General features: G+C 38.8%; 1 protein-coding gene across 3 annotated transcripts in view; it reads left to right on the top strand.

Annotated features, from left to right (window-relative positions):
• Positions 1–27,929, top strand: part of GATAD2B (GATA zinc finger domain containing 2B) — a 79,716-nt gene that overhangs the window by 26,016 nt on the left and 25,771 nt on the right. For 2 of the 3 annotated variants that reach the window (XM_018046145.1, XM_018046144.1), the window contains exon 2: positions 17,804–18,060. The exons of the other annotated variant lie outside the window; for it this stretch is intronic. In XM_018046145.1, the coding sequence (XP_017901634.1) occupies positions 18,023–18,060 (38 nt within the window). In that variant the 5' untranslated portion in view covers positions 17,804–18,022. The remainder of the gene's footprint in view (positions 1–17,803; positions 18,061–27,929) is intronic. 3 annotated transcript variants of the gene reach the window in all.

Raw genomic sequence — 27,929 nt, 5'->3', positions numbered from 1 at the left:
AGAGTCGGACACGGCTGAGCGACTGAACTGAGTGTTAGCCACCGGACCACCAGGGAAGTTGCTACCATGTAGTTCTTTTTTTTTTTTTTTACCATGTAGTTCTTAACTTTTGAGGATCTTGAAGAAAAATACCTGTTGGTTTGAGCATCTTTGGTATTTCTGGACTACTAATCAGTTTAATATAAAGGCAGGCATTGTAGTAAGCATAGTATACTGTCTTAGCCTGTATAATGTTGGAGAGTTAATTCTTTGCTAATGGAGTCACAAAGAGCCAGCCAGACAGGACTCAGCACAGCACAGCAGCAGTGGTAATCACTCCTGACAGCTTAGCTGTATCTTAAGCCTTTTATATTATCTTAAAGACTGATAAAAATTGACCAGTGTTTAAATGCAGTCAAATGTGTGGGCTTAAATGGGCATGCTCTCTGAGCGATTGTTAAAAGATAGACAGTCTTTCCTACCCTGATTAAACATGGAGCTAGTGAACTTCAGTTTGCAATACATAGTTGGTCTCTGGTGGAAATGTGTTGAGTAAGAGGAAAATTGATTATATTCGTTGCCCTATTTATCACAGACATCATATTTTCTTTTATCTCCTAAAATGATAGTGTCTAGATCTGGAGACCTCTGATGGACTCCTATTAAGTACAACTTACTGTGACTGAGATGGTACAGCATCAACCACTTGAAGCTTAGCTTGATTTAGATGTAGGGTTTTCCTTTTTAGTTTGTGGATTATTGAATGCCTTATACCAGTGGTCAGTATTTCCTACTAAAGGTTTAGCTCAGTCATTATTCCTTTTCTGAAAATTGAAGGTAATACTAAGTTGTTCAGGAATAATTTTATTTACAATTTAATATCTTTGGGTAGAGTGTTGATTATTTTTCTCTATATTCTCTAGACTCTAGAAGCTTTAATATTTGGACAAAGCAAAGGTTTTGTGAGAGATTCTGATGGAATAAACTCAGATGATTTGAGTTTCAGAGACCCAAGTGAGGCAGGTACTTGGGTGATAGATATCAGTTGAAAAGTAAGAAAATCTCTACCTTGCTCCCATTATTCCTTGTTAACTGTTTATAAAGAATTTATTTCCTGAAACAAAGATCCTAGAGTAAATGTCCTTCAGCCGATAGATCTCCAAAACAATTATCACTGCCTTAGCTCTTCCTTGGTTTGCTTGGATTTCTTCCCTGCCACTTTCTGACCCCTGATCAGTACTTTTGGGAAATAAAAACTCCTTATAAAGTGATTGGGGAGATTTGTTCTAAAACAGGAAAAGAAATGTTCATTAGGAGAAACTGTTGTAAAATATACAATACAAGGACTTAAGCCGTTTTTTATAGAGTTTGTGTATACTGTTATGACTACTTAACTGTGAAACCTTGCTATATGAATTTTGTTAAATGTGAATTCAGCTGTCCTGAGTGGTGTTAATTGATAGGGGTAAATACCTGTGAGACAACTTAAGGAAAAAAATCTTTAGTGAATACATCTATAGTCTTATCAGTGTCTTTTCCCTAGCACTAGCAATAAGGAATAAAGAAAAGGAGCTTCGTTGGCAGTATTTCTTTGTTTTTTGTAATTTGGGGTATGTTTTGGTGTTGATGCTTTGATTTCCTGTCTTGGATGTTGGCTTTGGAAACTAAACAGTTAAAGCACCATGATTTGAGAGGAAACTAGCTCTCATGAATGAAGGCAAAGTTTGGCACTAGGCCAGAATAATGGGGGTGATAGTTAGGGTGGGGAGACTGACTGACTTTTGTACCACAAATGACTTTTAAAAATTAAGAGATAATCCATGTCCTGAGGTTACAAACCGGCTACAACTGGTTTTTCTCCCCCCGCTCCTGCCCCCGCTAGGCATCATGGGTAAAAGTAAGCATCCCCCTGTTTCTTTTGTTTAATATAACAGTACGCCATGTGATTGGCAGGGCAGTGCCCGCTTGGAAACCGGGTTTGTGCAGGTCTCTCAAGGGGGCTGGCACGTATGGGGCCGCCCCTGTGCTATAGAAAGAGCTTCTCTTACGATAGAAGAGAGAAAGGGAACCTCTCCCCCCTCCCCCCAAAACAAAACAAAAACCTAAACCCATCTCTTATTCCTTTTTTCCCTCCTTTTTCTGTTCCCCCCGCTTTCTTGTCTCCAGCTTTCCTGGCAGCTAGAGGAGGGAGCAGAAAAATGTATACCTGTAAGTACATTTAACTGTCTTGCCCCAGCCCCCTTCTTTCTTTTTCTAAAAGCAGAAACTGAATTCTTCACAATCTTTTCCTCACTACATGTAGAAGGTGATATGCTGAGGTTTCTGATGGAATTGAAATAATAAATACCATTGCTTTAAAAAATTTATTGCGGAATAATTGTTCTCATACAAACCCCCTTTCGATTTTGATTCTCAACGCCTCTGCTTCATTTTTTTGCTTTTTGTAATGGTTTCTGGATTCTAGTTTTCTTTGAGCTGAAGCTGTGAGAGGAATGTTATGTTAAGGTCTTTTTCTTTTTTAAAATTTCTTTTGTCTATAGCAGTGATGGTTCTAGCTCCCCCTTACCCTCACTACCCACCCCACCCCCCCCTTTTCCATGTCAGCTCCAACCCTGCTCTGTGAATGGAGTCGACCAGCTGACTGAGTGCTGGCATCATGCCAAGGGCTGCAAAGCAATGAGAATGTGCGCGCGCTCGCGTGTGTAAGTGTATACAGAACACAAAGGGAAAGGCCTGCAGTCTAGGAAATCACAGACTATTATATAAGGAAGTCTGCGTCATCTCTGCTTATTTGGGCTAATGGACCAGGAAAAGGGGAAGGCTTAGAGGAAGAAAAAAACCCTTTTGATATAAATACACACTTTTTCCCTAGCTATCCTTATTTTTTAAAAAAGATACTTTCGTTATGGCGCAATGAGAGCTTCTCTGTCCAGGTGGTAGTGACCATGTTCTAGTGAAGTGTAACTCTTTTGGGACTTGAAGCAGTTTGTTCTGACTCTTCTTGTCCCAATGCAGGTGTGTGTGTTTGAGGAAGAGGGATGAGTGGAAGAGAAATGCCTCCCGAATTAACAGCTGTAATTTGTTAGATACTTTTTCCCAAACTGTTTCAAATCATTCAGGATTGCCAAGAGTATGGGGTAGGGGGGAGGTGCTGTTAAAGAGAAGCAAGAGGCCTTGTCACAGAGCAAATTATATATTAGCTTTTCCTTTGAATCCGCCCCCCCCTTATTTTCTTTATTTCTTGTTGTTTTTTGTTTAGTATATTATAAAAATGCAGTAGTCTCCCCCTGCCATCTGCTGCAGTTAGGGTTGTTCAAAGAGAAGGTCAAATAGTTCTTGAAAGGGAAAAAGAAAGATCTAAGCTTCCAGATATTGCAAGTGTTACAGTTTTGGAATTCAGTTGGCATGATTGTATCTTTCATTGGTCATTAAGAGCTCATTTAGAAATTGTATTTCAATTTACCACCAATTTACCATGGTTCCTTTTTTCTTAATTTCTCTTTATGTTTTTCTTAGATGTGTTACATATATATGAAAAGCTCTTATGTTAAATGGAAATGTGAAATAAAGTATATTAGTGAATAAAAGAATGTCATACTGGGACTTCGCTGGTGGTCCAGTGGCTAGCAAGGCTCCGCACTAGCAATGCAGGGGGCCTGGGTTCTGTCACTGGTCAGGGAACTAGATTCTGCATGCTGCATTCAAGACCTGGTCCAGCCAGTCATTTTATGTAAGTTTATTTTTGCTCCTGCTTGACTATTTGGAATGATAGTGCTGATGTGCAGTAAGTAGATAAGGAGAGTTTGGAGTGAGAGAACTTTTGAACTAGTTTATCCTGGAATAGGGGCTCCCCAGGTGGGTCAGTGGATAAAGAATCCTCCTGCCATGCAGGAGGCGCGATTCAATCCCTGAGTGGGGAAGATCTTCTGGAGGAGGGCATGGGAACCCTCTTCCAGTATCCAATAATCTTACCTGGAGAATCCCATGTACAGAAGAGCCTAGGGGGCTACAGTCCTTAGGGTCGCAAAGAGTTGGACACGACATCCTATAATAAGGTCTGTCTTGTTGCAGTCTAGAGGAAATTGCTTAATTCAGTCTTTTTTTAAATTAATTTTATTTATTTCTGGCTGTGCTGTGTCATTGTTGCTGCGCATGGGCTTTCTCTAGTTGCAGCAAGTGGGGGCTGCTCTCTAGTTGGAATTTGTGGGCTTCTCATTTCAGTGACTTCTCTTCTTACGGAGCTCAGGCTCTAGAGTGTGCGGGCTTCATTAGTTGCAGCCTGCGGGTTTAGTTGCACTGTGGCATGTGAAATCTTCCTGGACCAGGGATCGAATCCATGTCCCCTGCATTGGCAGGTGGATTCTTAACCTCTGGACCACCAGACAGTCTGGAGTCTTTTTGATTCTTTGTATTATAGCCCATGAATTTGTGTTCTTGCCAAGTTTTCACAAGCAACAATCTTGTAGTATACTGTGTATATTTTTCTCTTTGATATGTAAGTTTTGGTGCAAGTGTTAGGAGGTGCATATGAAGTTGTACTTTGAGGGTTGGGACTTAGCAGAGTGGCTGGCCTGCTTATTCCCTAGTCTGCCCTCAGTTATTTCCCCACCACAAGTAGTTGAAGTCTACTCTTCCAAATGTCTATTTTGAATTAAGAGAGATTCTCTCCCCGCCCTGCCGCCCCCCCCCCCACTTCCACTGTTAGTTGAATACTAAAAGACAAAATAGCAAGAGACCAGCCTAGCTCAAACACGTGAAAGTGAAGTCGCTCAGTCGTGTCGAACTCTTTGCGACCCCATGGGCTGTAGCCTACCAGGCTCTTCCGTCCATGGGATTTTCCAGGCAAGAGTACTGGAGTAGGTTGCCGTTTCCTTCTACAGGGGATCTTCCCAACCCAGGAATTGAACCCAGGTCTTCCGCATTGCAGGTAGATGCTTTACCGTCTGAGCCACCAGGGAAGCTCAAACATAGAGGCTAGATAAAGATTCATTCAGAGTTGTGTGATTCCCTAGTTCTTAGAGGTAATAATTGTGTTTTTGAGTTGATATTATCCTCTTACACTATTATTTTGTAATCCTCGCCATGGGAACCAGCCATTTTACAGGTGTGTAAATATAGTATTGTTTTAATTATATGTGATGCTTGCTTATTAGACTGATAGGTTTCATAGAATATCTTTTTGCAGTCTTTAACTTGTAACTTTTCTCTTTGTATTGGGAAGCAGATTAGTAAGGATAATGTTATGGTTAAGATAGTTATATAATCAGTGAGACATAAGTTAACAGATTCTATTAATGGACAGATTTTTTTTCTTAATTCCCATAGGCCCTAGTTACTGTTTGGGAGTGACTGAAGAGTAGTTTTGAAGAGTGTGTAAAATATGCCTTTTGACCACCTCTTGTCTCCTTCATTCTAACTTTTTTAATGTCTGTCAGCCTCTTTTTGGTATGTATCAGAACTTTTAAACTGATTTACTATAATTCTTTATAATATATTTTTACAAAATATATTAGTATAAAATAATATATTTGGGCTGATTTATTATAAGATGACACTGGGAGAGGGCTGCTTACCTGCTATTCATTAGTTTTTTTTTAGGCAGGACATCCTAATCTGTCACATTTAAACATAGGAGTCTTTATGGTCCTTGGTGTATATTGTTAGACCTAACAGTGTATCATCTAAGACAAGGTCATATAGGCTCTTCATTCAAGGATGTGAGCCAAGGCTTGTGTACTAAACTCAACAGGTAAACAGTGATGGTGTGTCTGCTTTCATTTAGAATTACTGTCTTAACAGTTTGGAAAGATAGCATAGTTTGATGATTAGAAACATAGGCCTTGCAGTAAGAGAGACCTCAAACACAGGTCTTAGCTATGTACAGACTAAGGCTTAGCTATTTACAGACTAAGACCTTGAAAAGTTACTCACCTGTTTTTGTTTTCTCTGTGTAAAAGGAGAATTACTTAAATTATTAAAGCCCTCCTTTAAAGGATTTAAATGAGATAATGCATTGTAAAGCACTTAGCACAGTGCTTAGCAAATAATAACTATCTCTTTTTTAAACTTTTGGCATCTTTTGTATTACACTGGGTTGATTAACCTATATGTTGGAAGAGCCTAGATCAGGAGTCAGTCAGAAACTACAGCTACTGCCTGTTTTTATAAATCAGCTTTTGTTAGAACACAGTTACACACTTTTGCTTACAGCAGCAGAGTTGAGAAGTTAGCCCACAGAGTCTAAAATATTTATTATCTGGCCCTTTACAGAAAAAGTTTGCAGACTTCTAGATCAAGAGTCTGTTGTTTTTGTTTTTTTTCCTAGAAAAGTGAGTCAGAAAGCAAGTTCTGGAAATCAAGAGGGAACTAATTAAAATAAGCTAGAAGAATTAATCATCTTAGGTTTTTAGGAATTAGATTTTATGGTGTGGGGAATAGTGGGAAGAGGTCCATTGACGTAGCTGATATGAGTTAGGTGAAGGAAAGTACCATTTGGAGTTGGTTAAGCAATAACAGTACTTTCATGGTCTGTCAGGGCATTTCATAGTAGTGGGTAATAAGGGAAGTACAAAGAAAGCAGAGAGATTTGCTGCCAAGGAGTTTGCATTAAACCTGGAAAACTGTATGAATTGATAGGTTACCTGTTAAAGTAACGGGTTAGTTAGAGTAGGCCAAGAGTTTTCAAAGTGTGGTCTACAGACTCCTGAAGATCCCTGAGACCCTTGTAGGGAGTCTCGTGATGAAAGCTATTTCACAGTAATACAGAGGCATTATTTTGCCTTTTTCCCTTTGTTGACACTTGCACTGATGATCCAGAAGCAGTGGTGAGTAAAACTGCTCTGATGCCTTAGTATGATGAATCATCGCAGTACTCTAGTAGTCATTCTTCATTGCCATGCAGTTTAAATTTGCCGATTTAGAAAAAACAAAACCTTGTTTCACTTAAGAATGTTCTTGAAGCAATAAAAATAAATTTTATTTAATCATGACTTTTCAGAACATGGGTTTCAAATATTTTGTGTGATAAAGTGAAAAATCCTTATAAAGCACTTTTGCTACATATTGAGGTACAGTGTTTACCTCAAGGAATAGTGAAATCAGGTTGCAAGCTACCTAGCTGCTTTCTTCATAGAACATTGTTTTTACTTGTTAATTGATCCAGGACTTCCCTGGTAGTCCAGTGGTGAAAGCGTCTCCCAATGCAGGAGGCATGGGTTCAATCTCTGCTTGGGGAATTAACATTCCCCATGCTACATGGCATGGCCTAAAAAAGTTTTAAAAAAGAAAAGAATAATCAGTGAACTATGATCTTTAGATTTAGGTTTTTGGCAGACATATTCTTGAATTTTTCAAGAAAAGCACCTAACTATATTTGTGCCTCATGATAAAATTCACGTAAAAATTAAACCATGAGTTTGACAGCTTCTAGGACTTAAATACTTTTCTGATGAGAGTGGTTGTTGTATGGACAAATGTGATTAAAAATATGTGTGTGTGTATGTGTGTGTGTATATATATATATATAATAATAAACTGTATTGGCATTTGAAATTTACCTCTAGATGACCAGAATGACCTCTAGTGGACCAGAAGTTTTCAGATGATCAATGCATGATGTAAAAATATGCTGCTTGAATAAAGGATCCATTCAGAGAGTATAAGACAATGGATTTTAAAATAACAGTATGAAAAGTTTATTTATAAAATTTCAGATTTCACTTTGCAGCTAACCTTTAGAAACTGGTTGTTGTTTTTTTTAATTGAAGTAAAATTCACTTAACTGAATTAACTATTTTAAGTTGTATAATTTGGTGGTGTTTAGTGCATTCACAGTTTTGCAACCACTACCTAAGTCAAATTCCAGAACATTTTCATCATTCCAAAAGGAAACTTGTGCCCATTAACATTTGCTTCCCGTTAGTATTAGTATAATGTTTTTGAGATTCATCCATGTTGCAGCATGTATCAGTACTTTATTCCTTTTTATGCCTGAATAATATCCACTGGAAATAAACCACATTTTGCTTCTCCATTTGTCAGTTCACAACTGGGATTATTTCCACCTTTTTAGCTATTGTGAATAATGCTGTTGTGAACATTTTGTACCAGTTTTTGTTTGAATACCTGTTTTCAGTTCTTTACCTGTGAATGGAATTCCTGGGACAAACGTAATTCTGTTTTTGATAATCCTAACTTTTTGAGGAACTGCTAAACCATTTTCCAAAACAGATATCCCACTTTATATTCCTGCTAGCAGTATACCAGGATTATACTTTCTCCACATTCTCACCAACATTTACTTTCAACTTTCTGATTATAGTCATCCAAATGTAATGTAATGTTAGTCGCTCAGTAGTGTCCGACTCTTTGCGACTCCATGGACTGTAGCTGGCCAGGCTCCTCTGTCCATGGAATTCTCCAGGCAAGAGTGCTGGAGTGGGTGGCCATTTCTTTCTCCAATAGTCATTCTAGTAGGTATGAATTGGTATCTCATTCTGGTCGTGGTTTTCATTTCTCTAATGACTAATGATGTTGAGCATCTTTTCATGTGCTTTTTGACGATTAGTGTATCTTTTAGATAAATCTCTATTCAAGTCCTTTGCCCATGTGTATTGAGCTTTGACTATATAAAAAATGAACATATCCACAATTCTGACCAATTAAAAAAGAGTACTAGAGTATCCCTCATCAATATGAGGTGGCTCAGACAGTAAAGAATCTGCCATGCAGGAGACCTGGGTTCGATCCCTGGGTCAGGAAGATCCCCTGGAGAAGGGAATGGCAACCCGCTCCAGTTTTCTTGCCTGGAGAATTCCCTGGACAGAGGAGCCTGGTTGGCTACAGTCCATGGGGTCCCAAAGAGTCAGACACAACTGAGTGACTAACACACACACATCAGTATGAACTCATATGAGTTTTAATCTGTATACATACTTATGCACATATATACAGATAAATATAGAAAAAGATACAGATGTGTGTTTATGTGTGCGTGTGTGTATTTCCTTGTTCACCATAGCAGTGAGCACATTTGACATCAGTTCTTGGTTTCTAGATGCCAGTCTGAAATAAAAGGAACCAGAACTCCTTGGAGAAATGACTAAGGAGAAAAAATTCACATGAGTCTGAAATATCATGTGGTACCAGAAAGTAATGAAATGCTTTAAAAAAAAAAAAATGGGGAGCCAACATGAAGGAACTGCCAGTGACCAAATCTGGGGACAATTTGAAGAATAAAATAAAGATAATGGATTATAAACCATGGAATAAGATAAATGTCCACAGTCCATATTGTGGTAAATAAATACTTGAATAAATGGGGAAATGAGGACAGCTGTTTATTACAGTAAAAATTCAGATTAACATATAAGAATCTTTGAAACATCTGACAAGTACTAATAATTGTTGCAGGCAAGTATTATCTATAGATATTAAAATTAGTGGGTGGAAATTTGATGCAAAATGGAATTTAATGGATCCCCCTGGTATCTCCCATAACAACTTTTCAGTGGAGAGGCCTGGCAGACACCACCTCAGTAAAGTGGTTAAAGTTAACAACACCCATAGTTCAATATATCAACACCACATATTTCCTGATATACTGAAAAGGGCACACCATCACTTTTGTGACATTGCCAAAAATGCATAGCTTCAGTGTAATCATGTGAAAACATCACACAAATCCAAAGTGAAAGACATTTTGCAAAAGAACTGGCTGGTGCTCTTCAAAAATTTGAAAGTAAAGAAAGACTAATAAAGGACTTCCCTGGCCCAGTGGTTAAGCATCCACCTTGTAATGCAGGGGATGTGGATTTGATCCCTGGCCAGGAAACTAAGATCCCGCGTGGCTTGGAGCAACTAAGCCCTCATGCCTCAGCTAGAGAGCCTGCGTGCCGCAACAGAGAGTCCATAGACCACAGTGGAAGATCCCACATGATGCAACAAAGATCCCATGTGCTGCAACTAAGACCCTGAGAGAGACAACTAAACATTATTTAAGAAAAAAATACTAGTGAACTGTCACAGGTTGGAGGAGACCAAAGAGACATGACAACTAAATACTATGTGGGATTGTGGATTGTATCTTGGATCTGAAAAGGCTGTGAGTAGGAAAACTGGTGAAATTTGCGTAAGGCCTGTAGAGTAGTTAATAGTATTCTATTAACACTGTTCATTTCCTGGTTTCAGAATGTTATACTATGGTTATAAAAGATGTTGGCACTGCAGTTATACTTTAATTAAAATTTAACTAATTTAAAAATATTTCAATTTTAATAATAATTTTTTAAAAGATATGAAAATTAGGGAGAACAGAAAGAAGAGTGTATAGGACTTTTCAAAACTATTGTTGCAACTTTTCCCCAAGTTTAAAATCATTTCAGAGCTAAAAATGTTTTTTAAATAATGAATTCATTAAAGACTTTTTAAAAAAATACCCTTCCTTTTCTAACTATGTATCTGTTTAAGACCAGATGTTTTTCTCCATATACTTCAGCTAAAACAATATATCACAGCAGATTGAATGCAGCAACAGCTATGGGAATCCAGCTGTCTTTTAAGCCAGACATTAACAAGATTTGCAAAATTGTATAATAATGCCGCTAGTATCACTAAATTTTTCTTTTTTTGGAGAAATAGTTATTTTGTAATAAAGGATATATTAATATTAATGTGGAATGTGGGCTTATTTTTTAATGAATTGATAACTTTAAAAATTGTTTCAATTTCTAATATTGTAACTATTGATATTATAGCCTACAAGCAAACTCTGTTTGGAGTTTTAATTTTTAAGAGTGTCCTTTTATATATATATACATACATATATATATATATATATCAATTTATTTGGCTGCGCCAGGCCTTAGTTGCCGCAACAGGGTCTTGGATCTTCATTGTGACATATGGGACCTTTAGTTGCAACATGCAGACTCTTTTAGTTACGGCATGTAGTATCTAGTTTCCTGACCAGGAGTCAAACCCAGGCATTGGGAGCAGGAAGTCATAGCCACTGGACTACTGGGGAAGTCCCTAGGAGTGTCCTCTTAAAGGGATCCTGCGACCAAAAAGTTTTAAAAACTGGGAGAATATGCCTAACAGTTGCAACAAAGATAAAAATGCAAGACCTCAAAATATAATAGAAAGTATTTTTTACAATTTGAAACAAATTGTAATTTTGTAATTACACTTTGTAAAACACTTTGTAATTGCCCAAAGTGATTGCGTCCTGATACTCTGTTGTTTCATGTGGCAGTTCAGGAACTCAGGTTCTTTTATACTGATTTACCTGCTGATCTCTAGAACAATGATTCTCATACTGTAGTGTGCATCAGAGTTACCTAGAAGACTTGTTAAAGCATAAAAGAAAGTTCCTAGTCCCTATCATCAGAATTTCTGATTCATGGATATGGAATGGGGCTCGAGAGTTTGTATATCCAACAAATTCCCAAGAAATGTTGATACCACTAGCAGGAGGATCAATTTCTAGGGTATTGTCCTTGTCTGCAGGCTTGAAACTATGTGGCAGCCAATAGGAATGGGAAAAAACATGAACGAGTTTGCCCACTTTTTATAGTTATTAGGCTGAAAGTAGCACATAATACTTTCTCTGTATTCCATTGGCAAGAATTTAGCCTAACAATCACCAATGGAACCTAGGAAATGTATGTAATAAGCCGAACATCTAGTGTAGCCAGTATTTCCATTACTGTGGAAGGAGGAGGAGGAACCAGTTTTGATGGGCAGTGAGCCGCAGTGTCAAGACATTGGAAGAAAAAGTACTTAGATAGGATTAATTAACTCAAGAATATGTTTTATCAGATAAAGAACAGGAATATATACTTAGAAGTGTGTCAGGGGAAGGACTAGGAGAGTAGTATATACATATGTAAAAGTGAGGCTGTCTTTTGGAAGATTGGGGCACAGTAACTTGGTTAGGTGGGCAGAGTAGAGGGGGCCAGGTAGTAAGTAATAGTGGAAAGTATTATATTCAAGAAGGCTTATCAGATTTAATAGAAAATAAATTGAAACAGCAGGAAGCCAGCTGAGAAGCTGTTCTTTCCTGCTGTAAGGGTCATAAAGTGAAAGTGAAAGTCACCCAGTCGTGTCTGACTCTTTGTGACCCTGTGGACTATACAGTCTATGGAATTCTCCAGGCCAGAGTACTGGAGTGGGCAGCCTTTCTTTCCCTTCTCCAGAGGATCTTCCCAGCCCAGGGATCGAACCCAGGTCTCCCGCATTGCAGGCAGATTGTTTACCAGCTGAACCATAAGGGAAGCCCGTAAGGGTCTTAAGGTTCTTCTTTATTGAAGATGCCCTGTGTTGATATTTTCCCATTCTAAAATCATAGTCACAAAAATAATTTTAGAAGCTCTTCGTGCCCTGGTGTTGATTACCCATATATGTGTATCTGATCCATAACTTTCTCTAATATGACCCGAGGAGGTGAATGAAAATGAAAAATGCAAAGCCAAAACTGAACGGATTACCTAGAATGAGGGTGGGTGGGATATTGTACAGGGGTTGAGGCTTCTTGCTCTAGAAATGGGAAGATGTTTATACAGAGAATAATCATCAGAAGTCTTCCAACTAGTAAGAAGGCTGAATAATCCTGAAATAGAAATGAATCAGTTCTGCTTAAGTTAGAACTGTATACCGTTTGCTCAGTTTCATCTGCTCCCTCTTCCCCTACCAAAGCATCATGCAGATGATGGGTCCAGTTATTCATTTAACAGATAATCGTTGAGTGGTTTTGTTTAGTTTTGTCTTTTACATTCCAGGAAGTTATCTCAAAACTGAGGATAATAGTAGTGAATAAAGTAGACAGATCCCTCACTCCATGGTGTTTATAAGTTAATGGAGGAAGGAGAAAAGCAAAAATAAGCAAATGCATGCTGTATCAGAAAAATGAATCAAGATTTAGGTGAAAGGGTTAATGTGCCTTTGGTTTCAGTGTAGATCAATTTAAGTGCGACCCAATGAGTACAGGTTTCTCATTGCATTGGCTTGTCTTGTTGCGGAGCACAGGCTCAAGGACACACGAGTTTAAGTAGTTGCATCACACAGGTTCGGTAGTTGCGGTTCCCACGCTCTAGAGCACAGGCTTAATAATAGTTGTGGCACACGGGCTTACGCATGTGGATCTTCCTGAACTGGGGATCGAACCTGTGTCTCCTGCACTGACAGGTGGATTCTTTACCACTGAGCCACCAGGGAAACCCAGGACAGATTCTGATTGTGTCATATATGTGATTTTTGCATCTTTCATTTGGAGAGTAAGTCTTGACTCAGCAGAAAGTTGATAAAAGTGAATTATGGTTTCTTTGGATCTCAGCTTCTTTCTTTGCAGGCTTGGGGCTTTGTAACAGCTTTAATGATATTTGTGACAGTCCCTGGAAAGACCCAAATGAACATTTTGGTCAACTCACTAGTAATCTGCCAGTGTCTTCTATAGTTGGGTCACGTTAATTTCTAACCTATGATTGATAATATTGCTAGATGTATTGTAGATACATTGTAGTATAAGCTACGCTGTGTTCTGTGTCCTATGCTGAGATCAGGTGGTCTCTCTTGGTTCCCTGTTTTCTAAACCTCCTTTTAATGAGAAATAGTTAATAGAGGGGACTACCCTGGTGGTCCAGTGGCTTAGAATCTACGCTCCCAATGCAGGGGGCCTGGGTTAAATCCCTGGTCAACTAAGACCCCCTGCAGACAAATGAATAAAAATAAATATTTAAAGAAAAAGAAATAGTTAATAGGGCTTAGATATTCACATTGATGCATACTCTTCTTACGCCCTCGTCCACAACCTTTTCTATTCCATCAAGTGATGAATACCAGAGATTGTTATCTCCAGGATTATATGGAAGTGTCTATCCAATAAAATGGTACATTAGAAGATAGCTTCACTCTTTGTCGCATCTAACATACTCAATAGCCATTTGGTCTTTTCTTAGGGGTTTTAACCCCGTTTGAGGAATTTGTTTTGCAGTTTGGTTTGTATATGTTTAAGTTCCTTTAGGAAACTGAGGTAGAGAGCTTCTATCCTAGGAAAGTGTCGAGTTAGTTGCTGGAAATGATTGGCTGTAGGAAGCATTAGATAGCTTGGAAGGAGCTTGGCTATCTGGTGTGCATCAGGGTAGTTTGGAGATGTGCAGTACAGAACCATTGCTCTGTGATCTTTGGCAGGACCTAGAAATACAATTTCTGGTTTGGTGGAAGTCAAATTGCAGTTCATTCAGCTCACATTTGCAAGTAGTAGGCATGAGCCTATTAATCTCTGAAGCCCCAGTGAGGTAGAATTAATTGCATGGTTATGTTTGCCCCTTTAAAGTACAAGAATTTTCATTAAGAGAAATTTGTTAGACTTACTTTTTGTGGAATAAATATTTGGCTAGGTTACTACTTATAACATTCTCCCTTCTGTGTTATGACTAATTTAGTATACAGAGCTGTAAATATCCTTGAGGGATATTCTGGAGAAATTTTTGTGAAGCCAGAAACTTTTGTGAGACTCGCCTAGGGCTTACAGATCACTGCCATTGCCCTTTCATGACCACCCCCCACCTCTTATTTCCTCAAAGTGCAAAAAAATGGTTACCCTCACCGGCCACTGAATTAAAATATCTCTGGTTTTACTACTCTGATTATGGGAGTGTGTATATGGTAAATAATTTGTGTGTGTGCACTGCTGTTCTCATATGTTGTACCTATGGTGGAGTTTTAATAAAGCATTCGGACAGTAATTGAAGTAGAAGATTTATTTGGCAAAAACAGAACTGTGTTCAGCAACATGGAACTGAATTTTATTCTTCATACAAAGTTAAAAGCACATTGTAGTTCCATCCTGACCACTTGGCCAGTCCCCATCTCTTCGAGAGAGAGAGAAGCTTCATCTAAATTATTTCAGCTGATTGATGATTGTCACTTATAATTTATTGCTGCCTCTGTTTCGTGTATTCCTTTGGAAAAGGTGTATGGATTCATTACATATTGTAATGTATCGTCTGTATATTATAAAGTCAGGCATGTGTCTGCTGATACTTTTTAAGTTGACCTGTTTTTATACTTAGAAATGTTTCTTACTAGTAGGCTTCCCTGGTGTCTCAGATGGTAAAGAATCTGCCTGCAGTGCAGGAGACCCATGTTCAATTCCTGGGTTGGGACGATCCCCTGGAGAAGGAAATGACAACCCACCCCAGTATTCTTGCCTGGAGAATTCCATGGATTGTAGAGAGTTGGACACAACTGAGCGACTATCACTCACACTCACCTATGGCAGACAGTGATTGAATAAGTCTTTCCTGATAGAATGTTACAGGTGACCACCATCAATTAAAAAAAAATTGACATGAGAGTTGAAAACCCACTTCCTTGGTATGGTGATAGGTTTTAATCATGGCTCGCCTATATATTTGTAGGGTCTTCCCAGGTGGCTCAGTGGTAAAGAATCCACCTGCTAATGCAGGAGATGCAGGTTCAATCTGTGGGTCAGGAAGATTCCGTGAAGGAGGAAATGGCAACCCACTCCAGTATTCTTGCCTGGAAAATTCCTTGGACAGAGGAGTCTGGCGGGCTATGGTCCATGGGGTCGCAGAGTCAGACACTACTGAGCATGCGCACACGCTCCTATGTATTATATGACTTTAGACAGGTATATTTAGCCTTTCTAAGTCTCAATTACTTCATTCATAGGCTGGAGATAATATGGAATTCATAGGAGTGTTTTGAGAGTTAAATGAAGTGTTGTTTCTATGGTTCTTAGCCCACAGTTTTAATATTTAGCCTCACTCAAATGTTATTCACCTTTCTATTTCCCCTGCTCCTTTGTCCCTGATACACACCATGTTACTTTGCTTCCTATTGAAGTGCACTTCCCCCAACTGTTTTCAAATTTGTGTGGTGAATATATCACTTGAAAAAACCATTTATCTGAGAAAAGGCTCTCCTGAGTAATGTGTATGAAATGTAGCTAAGAGATCATGTTTTTCAGAATAGTGTGAAAAGTCACAACCATTTAATTTAAAACTCCTCTCCTACCACCTGTTGTTACTGGTGCCCTGGAATAAAACGGAATTTTTTTTTTTTTTTTTCTTCTTTTAACTATTAAATATTGTTTTAAGTATAACATTCCTAAAGAAAGCCTACATTTTCTCTACTTTGCCCAAAGAAGAATGGAATGTAATAGATAAGTTCTGAAGGAGATTGGAAAAACGTGGTTAACTCCTTGTTGTTCAGTTGCTTAGTTGTGTCTGACTCTTTGCAACCCCATGGACTGCACAGCATACCAGGCTTCCCTGTTCTTCACTATCTCCTGGAGTTTGCTCAAATTCATGTCCATTGAGTCGATGATGTCATCCAGCCATCTCATCCTCTGTCACCCCCTTCTCCTCCTGCCTTCAATCTTTGCAAGCATCAGGGTCTTTTGCAAGGAGTCGGTTCTTCGCATAAAATGGCCAAAGTATTGGAGCTTAAGCTTCAGCATCAGTCCTTCCAGTGAATATTAAGGGTTGATTTCTTTGCTGGTTTGCTCTCTTTGCTGTCCAAGGGACTCTAAATAGAGTCTTCTCCAGCACCGCAGTCTGAAAGCATCAGTTCTTTAGCACTCAACCTTCCTTATTATGGTCCAACTCTCACATCCGTACATGACTACTGGAAAAACCATAGCATTAAGTATACGGACCTTTGTCAGCAAAGTGATGTCTCTGCCTTTGAATATACTGTCTAAATTTGTTATAGCTTTTCTTCCAAGGAGCAAGTATCTTTTAATTGCATGGCAGCAGTCATCATCCCCAATGATTTTGGAACCCCAAAAGATAAAGTCTGTCACTGTTGCCATTTTTCCCCATCTGTTTGCCATGAAGTGATGGGACCAGATGCCATGATATTAGTTTTTTGAATGTTGAGTTTTAAGCCAGCTGTTTCACTCTTCTCTTTCACCTTCATTAAGAGGCTCTTTAGTTCCTCTTTGCTTTCTGCCATTGGGGTAGTGTCATCTGCATATCTGAGGTTATTGATATTTTTCCCAGCAGTCTTGATTATAGCTTGTGATTTGTCCAGCCCAGCATTTCACATGATGTATGTACTCTGCATATAGTTAAATAAGCAGGGTGACAATATACAGCCTTGACATACTTCTTTTCCAGTTTTGAACCAGTCTACTGTTCCATGTCCGGTTCTACCTGTTGCTTCTTGACCTGCATACAGGTTTCTTAGGAGACAGGTATTCCCATCTCTTCAGGAATTTCCCATTCTATTCCTTTATTTAATTATATATTCCCTAGGTTACTTACTTGCCTGTTTCTATTATGAAAGTTTAGAACAATAATTCTTAAACTATATGGAATGCCTAATAAAACCAGGAAAATATGATAAAATGTAGATTTCTTGGCTCCTCACTGAGAAATTCCAGTTCATTACTTTGAAATGGGCTTGGGAGGATTTATTTTAAACACGTATCTAAAGTAATTCTGATACAGGGTCTAAAATGATACTTAGCAAAATATGGATATAAAGTAAAAGGAAAATGACAAAGTTAAAGTTATTGAGTTCCATCCATGAGTGACATATTGATCTACATTGCCCTTTATAGTGATACTTCTCCAAACCATCTGTGATGAAGGACCAACTTTTTGTTTGGTTTTCTAATATAGATAGCATAGACCAATACTTTTGTAAATATAATGGGATGAATTACTGGAAAAGAGATATCCAAATTCAAGCCCAGTATTTTTTATTGTTAGATTCAACAGGCATAAAATTACTCTGTCAAATTAAAATAAAAATTTCTAAATGCTTACTCTGAATTTCTATGCTTATCTTGTTGCAGAGTGGTAATAAACAGTTCATGGACCAGCACCAGTCTGTGGACCACAGTTTGAATAGCATTGCTCTTCAGAAAGTGAAGATGAGTTTGTGTTGAAACTGGCAAGCTAGAAACCTAGTCTCTTCTACAAATCCCAGGAAGCCTGATTTCTTCATCTATAAAATTGAGACAGTTTTACTACTCTGCCTGTCTTACAGAGATGTTGTCCTCATATAAAACGTAATGTGTGTAAGAGTACATTGCAGACTGAAAAAACTAATGTAAGTTATATTAATCATCAGAAGCATTTATTAAACGTATTAATATTGTATAGGGACTTTGTTTGCAACTAGAGAAATAGAGATATGGTAAGGAGCTTACTGTTCAGTTATATCTTTGCCCCATAAGGATTGCAGTATCCTGAGCTGATTAAATTCCAGCTTCACAAACATTTTCCTAGACTTGTGCAGGCTTTTTTGAACTCTAGTAGCTTTTTAATATTTTTTAAACATGTAACTTTGGAATGTTTCTTTGTAATACCTGAAATAAGAATTTTTGAAAGTATAACATATTTCTCTAATAGATTGAAAACATTTTGGTGGCAGGCCCTCTTTTGAGTTGAAGTTTCTTGTCCTCTTCTTGTATCTATCCTTTGCTGTTAATCCTGGAACAGATTACCCCTTCTTCCTACTGGCTCCCAGTTTCAGACTTGCTGCCCAACACCATACTCTTTCTCTCCTCTGACTACCTTCTCTTCTGAGTATTAACAGGAGATAGAGTTCCTTGAAACCAGACATTTTTGACTGTGTTTTATGAACAGATTAGGTGCAAGAGATAAGAAAATGAGTAACACATAAGGTTCCAGACCCCCTAGGAGCTCACAGTTTTTAAAGGGAAAAGGACAAGTAATTCAGTAATGAGACAGGTACTGACATGTTCAAAAATGGTTTGAGAACGAACGGAGTGGGAGAAAAAACTGCCTAGAGGAACAGGGAAGTTTTCATAGATAGGACAACCATCTAATTTACCCTCCAGAATGACACTATTAAAGGTGAAAGGATCATTGTTACCATCAGGAGGGTACACCAGGTGTAAATTGGGACTGTCCTGTGCAGCCAAGACATAGTGTCACCTTATTAGTAAAAGAAATATCTGTGTAGTCTTAAAGTAAGAGTTGGAGGATTTACTGGGGAAAGAAAGTAGCATACAGAAGAGCTCGGAAGAATGAAAGAATATGTAGTTGTGCCTAGCTCATGAAATACTTAAGAGCAGGAGTGGCAGACGATAAGGTTGCGAAGGTAAATTGGGACAAGATGATGTAGGGACCTGTGTGCTAGTGTTGTTGATAATGGGGAGTCTTTGATATTAAAGATGGGATAATGAGACTGGATTCTTTTTTTTTTTTTCCTAAAGATCACTTTACTGGCTATATGGAAAATGAAAGCTGGGGGCGAGGGACTTAGGTACTGAGACCATAAGATCTTTTAAAATATTTGCTATAGATTAGGAGAGAAAAGATGATATTCTGAATTAAGGGATGGCAGGAAAGTTGGAAAGAGTGGAGAGACTCCAGAGATGTTTAGGTCTTTTAGAGAGATTTAGATTTGTAGGGGAAAAGGCACTTGGCTTCTAGGACACCATGTTCTCCTGGTTTTCTTCCTACCTCACAGACCACTCCTCAATCGTAGTTGCTAGATATTCTGTTCAATTATAAATGTTGGAGTACTCCCAAAGCTCAGCCCTGATACTTCCTCTCTTCTTTGCATTCACTTCTTCTTCTTCTCCCTTTTTTTTCTTTGTTTATTCATTTGGCTGCACCAGTCTGGCATTTGAAGCATAGTTCCTTGATTAGGAATTGCACCCTGCCCCCTTGCACTGGGACCGTGGAGTTTTAACCACTGGACCACCAGGGAAGTCCCTGCATTCACTTCTTAAATGATTTTGTCTACCCCATGACTTTAAATTCTGTCTGTGTGTTTATCACTCCTGAATTTGTATCTTCAGCCAAACGTCTCCTCTTAACTGTAGACTTGTGTCTAATAGGCATTTCAGACTTAACATGTTAGAACTACATTTTTCATTTTTCCTCCAAACGTATTGTTATTCACCATTTTCATAAAAAGCATCATCATTCATTGTGGAGATAACAGTGTTGGAGTAATGCTTGACTACTACTTTTTCTCATCCTTCTCATCCAGTACACCAGCATTTCTGTTGGCTCTTTTTTCAAGATATGTCCTTGGTTTGGCCCTTGGATTACCTCTCCTGCCTTGTGTCCTGCCACTCTCCTTCTTGGAGATGGCACTTCATCGTTACCTTTTTACTCTTTCTGCCATATGCTAAGCACCATTCTGTCTCAAGCAGCATTCTTGCTTTTTTCTCTACCTGTTATATTCTCTTCCAGATACATGCAGAGCTCACTTCTTCACTTAACTTAGGATTTAGCGCAAATGTTACCTTTTTAGATAGGACTTTCCCAATTCTGCTTTTAAGAATAGTCTCTTCCTCCCATCTGGCACTCCTTCCCCTTTTCTTGCTTAACTTTTTTCAGGGATCTTATCTCTACTTTACCTATTCATGTTGTTAATTTGTTTATTGTTTTTTTTCCCCACTGGATTGAAGTCCATGAGGATAGAGACTTTGTTCACTGTTGTATCCTCAATGCCTAGAAAAATACTAATAATAAATGTTAGGCGCTTCATAAATATTGTATTTCGTGGACTCTAAGATGCTGTTGATATTTGGTTTTAAATTGAAGTGTAGATGATTTACATTCTTGTGATTCTGGTATACAGCAGAGTGATTCAGTTTTACATAAAAATGTATTTTTTTCATATTCTATTCCATTATAGTTTATTACAGGATACTGAATATAATTCCCTGTGCTATACAATAGTAACTTCTTTATCTATTTTATATATAATAGTTTGTATCTGTTAATCCCAAGCTCCTAATCTATCCCTCCCTTGCCCCCTTCCCCTATGTTAACCATGTTTGTTTTCTGTGTCTGAGAGTCTTTCTGTTTTGTAAAGTTCACTTGTGCCATTCATTAGAATTGACGTATAAGTGATATCATACGATATTTGTGTTTTTCTGTCTGACTTAGTACGAGAAGCTCTAGGTCCATCCACGTTGCTGCAGATGTGAAGATGCCATTGATTTTAAGATGTATCAATAGTTTATAAACCAATAAGAAAGAAGAAATACTGTCAGTTGTCAAATGCTGTTGGTTGTAAGATACACCCTGATACCAGAGGTTAAAACAGAGAAAAAATATGTATATTAGAATCCATGAAAAAAACTACTTGTTTGAATGAGTGAAGTAGGAAGGAGTCATCTCACATGACTTCAGAGTTTCTAACTTAATTTAAAAAGTGATATCTGTTGTAAATATAGAATAAAGAGAAAGAATAAGGTTGATAGAGGAAAGGATTCCTCCTCACATTTGTGTAACTTGTGTGGCAGAAGCAAGAAGAATCTTGCAAGAAGGGGGAAGAAACCAGCTATCTAGTCTGAAACCTAGAGTCTATCCTTGAAGTCATCCACATTTTAACACTCTTATTACTAGGTCACTTTTTCTCTGAGGGTAAACACATCTCCAGATTTCTCAATTACTATATGATCCTTGAATTAATCCTTGAATTGCTTGTATTTCTTACTACTGTGTACATACTAGATGCCTCAGAACAGTTTGATTTGAAGAGAATCTTCACTTGATCCCTTCTTTGAGTTGGAGGTTTTCATTTCCTCAACTTTTTTTCTGTGTTGTTGGATTTTCTCACTTGAAGATACTTAACATATTATCTGGGCTTCTCTGGTGGCTCAGACCTGAAGAATCCACCTGCATTGTGGGCGATCTGAGTTTGATCCCTGGGGGGAAGATCCCCTGGAGGAGAGCATGGCAACCCACTCAAGTATTCTTGCCTGGAGAATCCCCATGGACAGAGGAGCCTGGCAGGCTACAGTCCATGGGGTCACAAAGAGTCAGACACGACTGAGTGATTCAACACAGCAACACATTATATGCAGGTGAACAGGTCTTGGTAGACCTGTGGCCAATGTCTCCCAGTGGTAGAAAGCAAACCAGGATTTGCACTCTTTTAAAATGTAAGAACAAATGATAGTTTCTGCACTTTCTGTTTATAATTTTCATGAGGACTTGTTTACTAGGATGCCACATTCTGAACGCCATAGCATTCTGTAGTCTGAGCTCTCCCTATATCGCTCTTTTCTTCCTTTTTACCACTCCACTTTTGAACCTGAATAGATGAATATAGTAGGCTTGATGACTAGTCTTTACATATTTTATTAATATGCAGCTAGTTTTATTAAGTGCATACAGTTGAAAAGGGAATCTTTGTTCTAAGAAAGAACGCAAAGACAAGGCAAGCCAGAGCTATGTATATATTTTTAAGTTCTATTTATAAAAAGTTACAAAGCAGATAAATGCCGGGCTGGATGAAGCACAAGCTGGAATCAAGATTGCCGGGAGAAATATCAATGACCTCAGATATGCAGATGACACCACCCTTACGGCTGAAAGCGAAGAGGAACTGAAGAGCCTCTTGATGAAAGTTAAAGAGGCGAGTAAAAAAGCTGGCTTAAAACTCAGCATTCAAAAAACTGAGATGATGGCATCCGGCCCTATCACTTCATGGCAAATAGATGGGGAAACAATGGAAATAGTGACAAACTTTATTTTGGGGGGCTCCAAAATCGCTGTGGATGGTGACTGCAGCCATGAAATTAAAAGATGCTTGCTCCTTGGAAGAAAAGCTTTGACCAACATAGACAGCACATTCAAAAGCAGAAACATTGCTTTGCCAACAAAGGTCCTTGTAGTCAAAGCTATGGTTTTTCCAGTAGTCATTTATGGATGTGAGAGTTGGACCATAAGGAAGGTTGAGTGTTGAAGAATTGATGCTTTTCAACTGTGGTGTTGGAGAAGACTCTTGAGAATTCCTGGGACTGCAAGGAGATCAAACCATTCAATTCTAAAGGAAATCAGTCCTGAATATTCATTGGAAGGACAATGCTGAAGCTGAAGCTGAAGCTGAAGCTTCAATACTTTGGCCACCTGATGTGAAGAACTGACTTACTGAAAATACCCTGATGCTGGGAAAGATTGAAGGCAGGAGGAGAAGGGGACGACAGAGGAAAAGATAGTTGGATGGCATCATCAATGGACATGAGTTTGAGCAAGCTTTGGGAGCTGGTGATGGATAGGGAGGCCTGGCATGCTGCAGTCCATGGAGTTGCAAAGAGTAGGACATGACTGAGTAACTGAACAGAACTGATAAAACATACTGTTTATTCTTTTTTAAATATGCAAGCAAGAAGTGAGGAGTCCAAATTTCTCATCTGATGTGTCTGTCTGTTTTTGGCTGTGCCGGGTGTTAGTTGCACGTGGGATCTTCTGTTGTGGCACTTGGACTTTCTAGTTGCAGTGCATGAGCTACAGCAGTTGTGGCACATGGGCTTTCTAGTTGTGGTGCGCGGGCTTAGTTGCTCTCCTGCATATGGGGGTCTTAGTTCCCAGACCAGGGATCAAACCTAGGTCCCCCTACATTGCAAGGTGGATTCTTAACCCCTGGACCACCAGAGAAGTCCTATAACTACTATCTTGAGTCAACAATGAATGTTTTGCCATATTTGCTTTATTGATAGGTAACATGCATATTTTTGCTGAATCATTTCAAAGTTAAGTTTTCGACTTTACCTCTAAATATTGGGTTGGCCACAAAGCTTTTATTGATATTTCCGTAAGATGTAAGAAGAACCTGAACGAACATTTTGGCCCACCTGATACTGAAGATTACAGTGTTAGAATAATGCCCCCTCCCCCAAGGTGTCCACATCCTCATCCCCAGAATGATTGAATTTCAGTTTCTTGGCAAAGGGAGTCAAGACAGCAGATGGAATTAAGGTTGTTAATAAGCTCAACCTTAAAATATGGATATTATTCTGTATTATCCGAGTGGGCTCAGTGTAATCACAAACGTTCTTAAAAATGGAAAATTTTAGGCAAAAGAAAGTCAGAATTATGGCAACATGAGGAGTGGGCCCAGCATTGATGGCTTTGAAGATGGAGAAGTGGCCATGAGCCAAGAAAAGCAGGTGGTCAGCTAGAAAAGGCAAGAAAATAGATACTGCTCTAGAAATTCCAGGAGGAATGTAAGAAGCCTTGCTGATGACCTGAATTTGGTCCAGTAAGACCCATTTTAGACTTTGGACTTCCAGACTGTAGGATAATAAATTTGTACTGTTCAGGGACTTCCTGGTGATCCAGTGATTGAGAATCTGCCTTGCTATGCAGGGGATGCAGCTTCCATCCCTGGTCTGGTAACTTGAGATCCCACATGTCACGGAGCAGCTGATCCCATGCACCACGACTATTGAGGCTGCATGCTGTAACCAGAGAGTCTGTACACCATAATGAAGGATCCGGCATGAGACAACGAAGATCCCTTAGTGTACTGCAACTAAGACCCAACACAGCCAAACAAGTAAATAAATAAATATTTCAAAAAATTAATCTACTGTTTAAGTCACTTGAAAGTGAAGTCACTCAGTTGTGTCCGACTGTCTGTAGCCTACCAGGCTCCTCTGTCCATGGGATTTTCCAGGCAGTAGTCCTGGAGTGGATTGCCATTCCCTTCTCCAGGGGATCTTCCCAACCCAGGGCTTGAACCCGGGTCTCCCGCATTGTAGACAAATGCTTTACCAAGTCTGAGCCACCAGGGATGCCTAGTGAAGTTTAAGTCACTTAGTTTGTGGTAATTTACTGTAACAGCCATAGAAAACTAATATAGTTGCTTCTCCAAACAAGGACAATTTTCTTTTCAACCATAGTACCATTATCACACCTAACAAGATTAATAGTAATTCCCTAATACTATCTAATGCCCAGTCTACTTGGAGTTTCCCCAGTTGTTCCTTAGAATATCTTTTGTAGATTTTCTTTTTAAACCAAGATCTAATCAGATATCATACCTTGTATTCAGTATGTCTCTAAGTGTCTCTTAATCTAGAATAGTTTGCAGCCCTCTCCTCCTCCACATTTTTAATGTCAGCTTTTGAAGAAACCAGACTAGCTGATTTGCAGCATGTTCTACGATTTGTCAGATTGTTTCTGTATGATATCATGTAGCTTGTTCTCTGATTCTTTGTATGTCCTGTAAACTGGACTTCAATGTAATGTTTATATGTTTTTGGAAAAATACTTCATGGGAGATGCTGTGTCTTCATACTGCATCACATTAAGAGGCACATAATATCTGATTGTTTCACTGTTTAACACTGCCAGTTTAGACGCATGGGTTAAGGTGACAGCAAGATCTCTCTGTTGGTAAAGCTGTGTTTTTCTCTTTGCAGTTAGTGGTCTTTGGTCTTGTTTTGTTTATTATAAGCTGGGAAGCCTTTCTGCTCTGAGCCTAGTTATTATGAAAATAAATTTAAAATTTTCAGACCATCATTTTTGACTCCGGAATATGGCACACCATGTTACTAAAACTGTTTGCAGTTTCATTACAAAACACCACCTAGTGATGCTGGGTAGAATAAACATTTTTTTTTTTTTTTTTTTTAAACACATAACCTGAACTGAAAGAAATAAGAAAAATTCTCAGGGACCACAAAAATAAAAGGGAACTAAAAATGAGCAGTGAGTATGTGACTTAATACTGTGGCAGTTCTGGGGCGCTTTTCTAGTTTCAGTAACTGAAAGACTTGCTTTTTTTTTTCCAGCCGCGCTGTGCGGCATGCAGGATCTTAGTTCCCCAACCAGGAACTGAACCCCGGCCCCCTACAGTGGAAGCGTGGAGTCTGAACCACTGGACCACCAGGGAAGTCCCTAAAAGACTTGGTCTTAATGCTCACGAGGGGTCCAAGAGACAACATTTTAGGCCTGTACAGAACAGAAGTAGAGGTGAGAATCCCGTATGAAAGCCAGGATCCTTAAAGGCGCATGTTCAGGGAAAGGAGGTGACCATAACAAATTCCATCCCCTAGTTCAAGGAAACAGAAATTTTCTGTCTCAGCCTAGTCTTTGACTAGAGGTGGGTGGAAATCTACCCTGAAAATTTAAGTATGAACCAAACTCATATGAGTTTAAATTATTTTTGTCTGAGATCGCTAAGCTGAGAAATAAATACAAAAAATTATTCAGAACACTTTATATATCCTTGCAGTAGCTGGCAGAAGCACATGAAAACTACTCTGTAGGAACAGGTCCACAATCCAAACCATACAGGATTCTTACAGATAAAGTCCTAGTGAAGACCGGCTGCTCTTTAAAAAATAACAAAAAGCACAAGAAAACAATTCATTTATGATGAACAAAAGTCACAGATACAAGAGGCAGCAGCAGGAACTGAAAACTTCAGATAATAGAGCCACTGACTATATAAAATAAATGTATTTAAACTATTAAATACAGAGATTTGAGAAGAAAAGAAAATGCTTTGGAAGAGACAGATTTGAAAAAACTAACTAGAATATCTTAAGAAGTGAAGATTGTGGTCTTCTATTCAGCAGGTATTTATCTAGTACATACTATGGGTCAGGCACTGAATAAAATAGGAAGAAAAAGCTGTTCCATGGAGCTTATATTTTAGTGGGTGGGAAACAGACCAACATATATAAGCCTAATATGCCAGGTAGTCATAATTACCAAGAAGAAGAATAAAACTTTTTAAGGGGTTGCAGAGTAATGACGAAAGGTGATCATTGTTTTTGTTGTTGTTTGTTTTCCCTAGTACATGTATTAGGGAAAATCTTTCTGAGACACGAAGCAAATAAGGGAGCAAGCCACATGGCTAACAGGAGAGAACAGGGAGACTAAACAGACTGGAAAGGGAGCAGCGGGAGGGTATTGGAAGATGTAGTCACAAGATAGTGGGCCAAGTTATGTAGGGCCTTACAGGCTATGATAAAGACTTGCAGTGCTCTTCTGGTTACTATTGCTGTATATATGACAAATTAGTTACCCTAAACATAGTAACCTAAGACAGCTGTTTTATTATGCTTTGGGATTTTGTGGGTCAGGAATTGATTCAAATTCGGCACAGCCTTGATGGCTCGTTTCTGCTTTACAGTGTCTGGGGCTGCAGCTGAAAAGCTGCAAAAGTGGGGAAGAGGTATTAGTTGGGGGCAGGAATCATCTGAAGGCTCATTGACTTACATGTCTGGTTCCTGGGCTAAGATGACTTAAAGAGTAGACCTGCCAACTGAAGTGTCTACATGTGACCTCTCCCTGAGGCTCTGCTTCTTCACACCATGGCAGCCTCAGGGAAGTTGTACTTCTCAGAAAGCAGCTCAGATCTCCAGACTTCAGCATTCCAGAGAATAAGACAAAACCTGCATTGCTTTTTGACCCAGTGGCAGAAGTCACCCAGCATCACTTCTGCTATATTCTACAGATGGAAACAGTTATGAACCCACCTAGATTCAAGAGAAGGGAACATAGATCCCCATCACCACCACCTCTTGGTGTGAGGACTTTCAAAGAATTTGGGGAGACAGTGTTTGTAAACCACCACAGATGCCATTAAAGCATTTTGAGCAAAGATATGATACCACTTAAATTTTAGAAAGAGCACTCTGATTTCTCTATGGAACATAGGCTGAGAAGAGCAGAAGCAGAGTTTTAAAAATTGCAATAGTCTGAGCAGGAGATGACAATAGCTTGGACTAGAATAATAACATGAAAGTGGTGATAAGGGGTTGCATTTGAAATATATCTAAAAAGGAGTGCTTACAGAATTTACAGATGGAATGCGTGTAGGCATGTGAGGGAACAAAGAAGGATTGCATAGAGTTTCATATGAGCAGTTGGTTAAATGGTGGTGTCATTCACTGAGGAGGGAAACACTAGAGGAAGACAAAGTTTTTATTCTGAGAGTTCATGAATTCAGTTTTGGACATAAGTTCATAAAATGCCTGTTAGACACCTAAATGAAGATAGCATTTAGGCAGTTGAATATATATAAAAGAATTTTTAGAGGAGGGATAAGGTCTAAGAACATAAATTTGAGAATTAGCAAATAGGTGTTCTTTTAAGCTATAGGAATATATGAGATTATGTAGGGTACGGAGTGGGTGCAGATAGAGGAAAGGCACACAGTTGAACCCAAGGGCATGCCTAGAGTTA

The sequence above is a fragment of the Capra hircus genome, chromosome 3 (genome assembly GCF_001704415.2).
Source record: "Capra hircus breed San Clemente chromosome 3, ASM170441v1, whole genome shotgun sequence".
NCBI classification, from domain to species: Eukaryota; Metazoa; Chordata; class Mammalia; order Artiodactyla; family Bovidae; genus Capra; species Capra hircus.
This window is presented reverse-complemented; position numbering and strand designations above follow the sequence as displayed.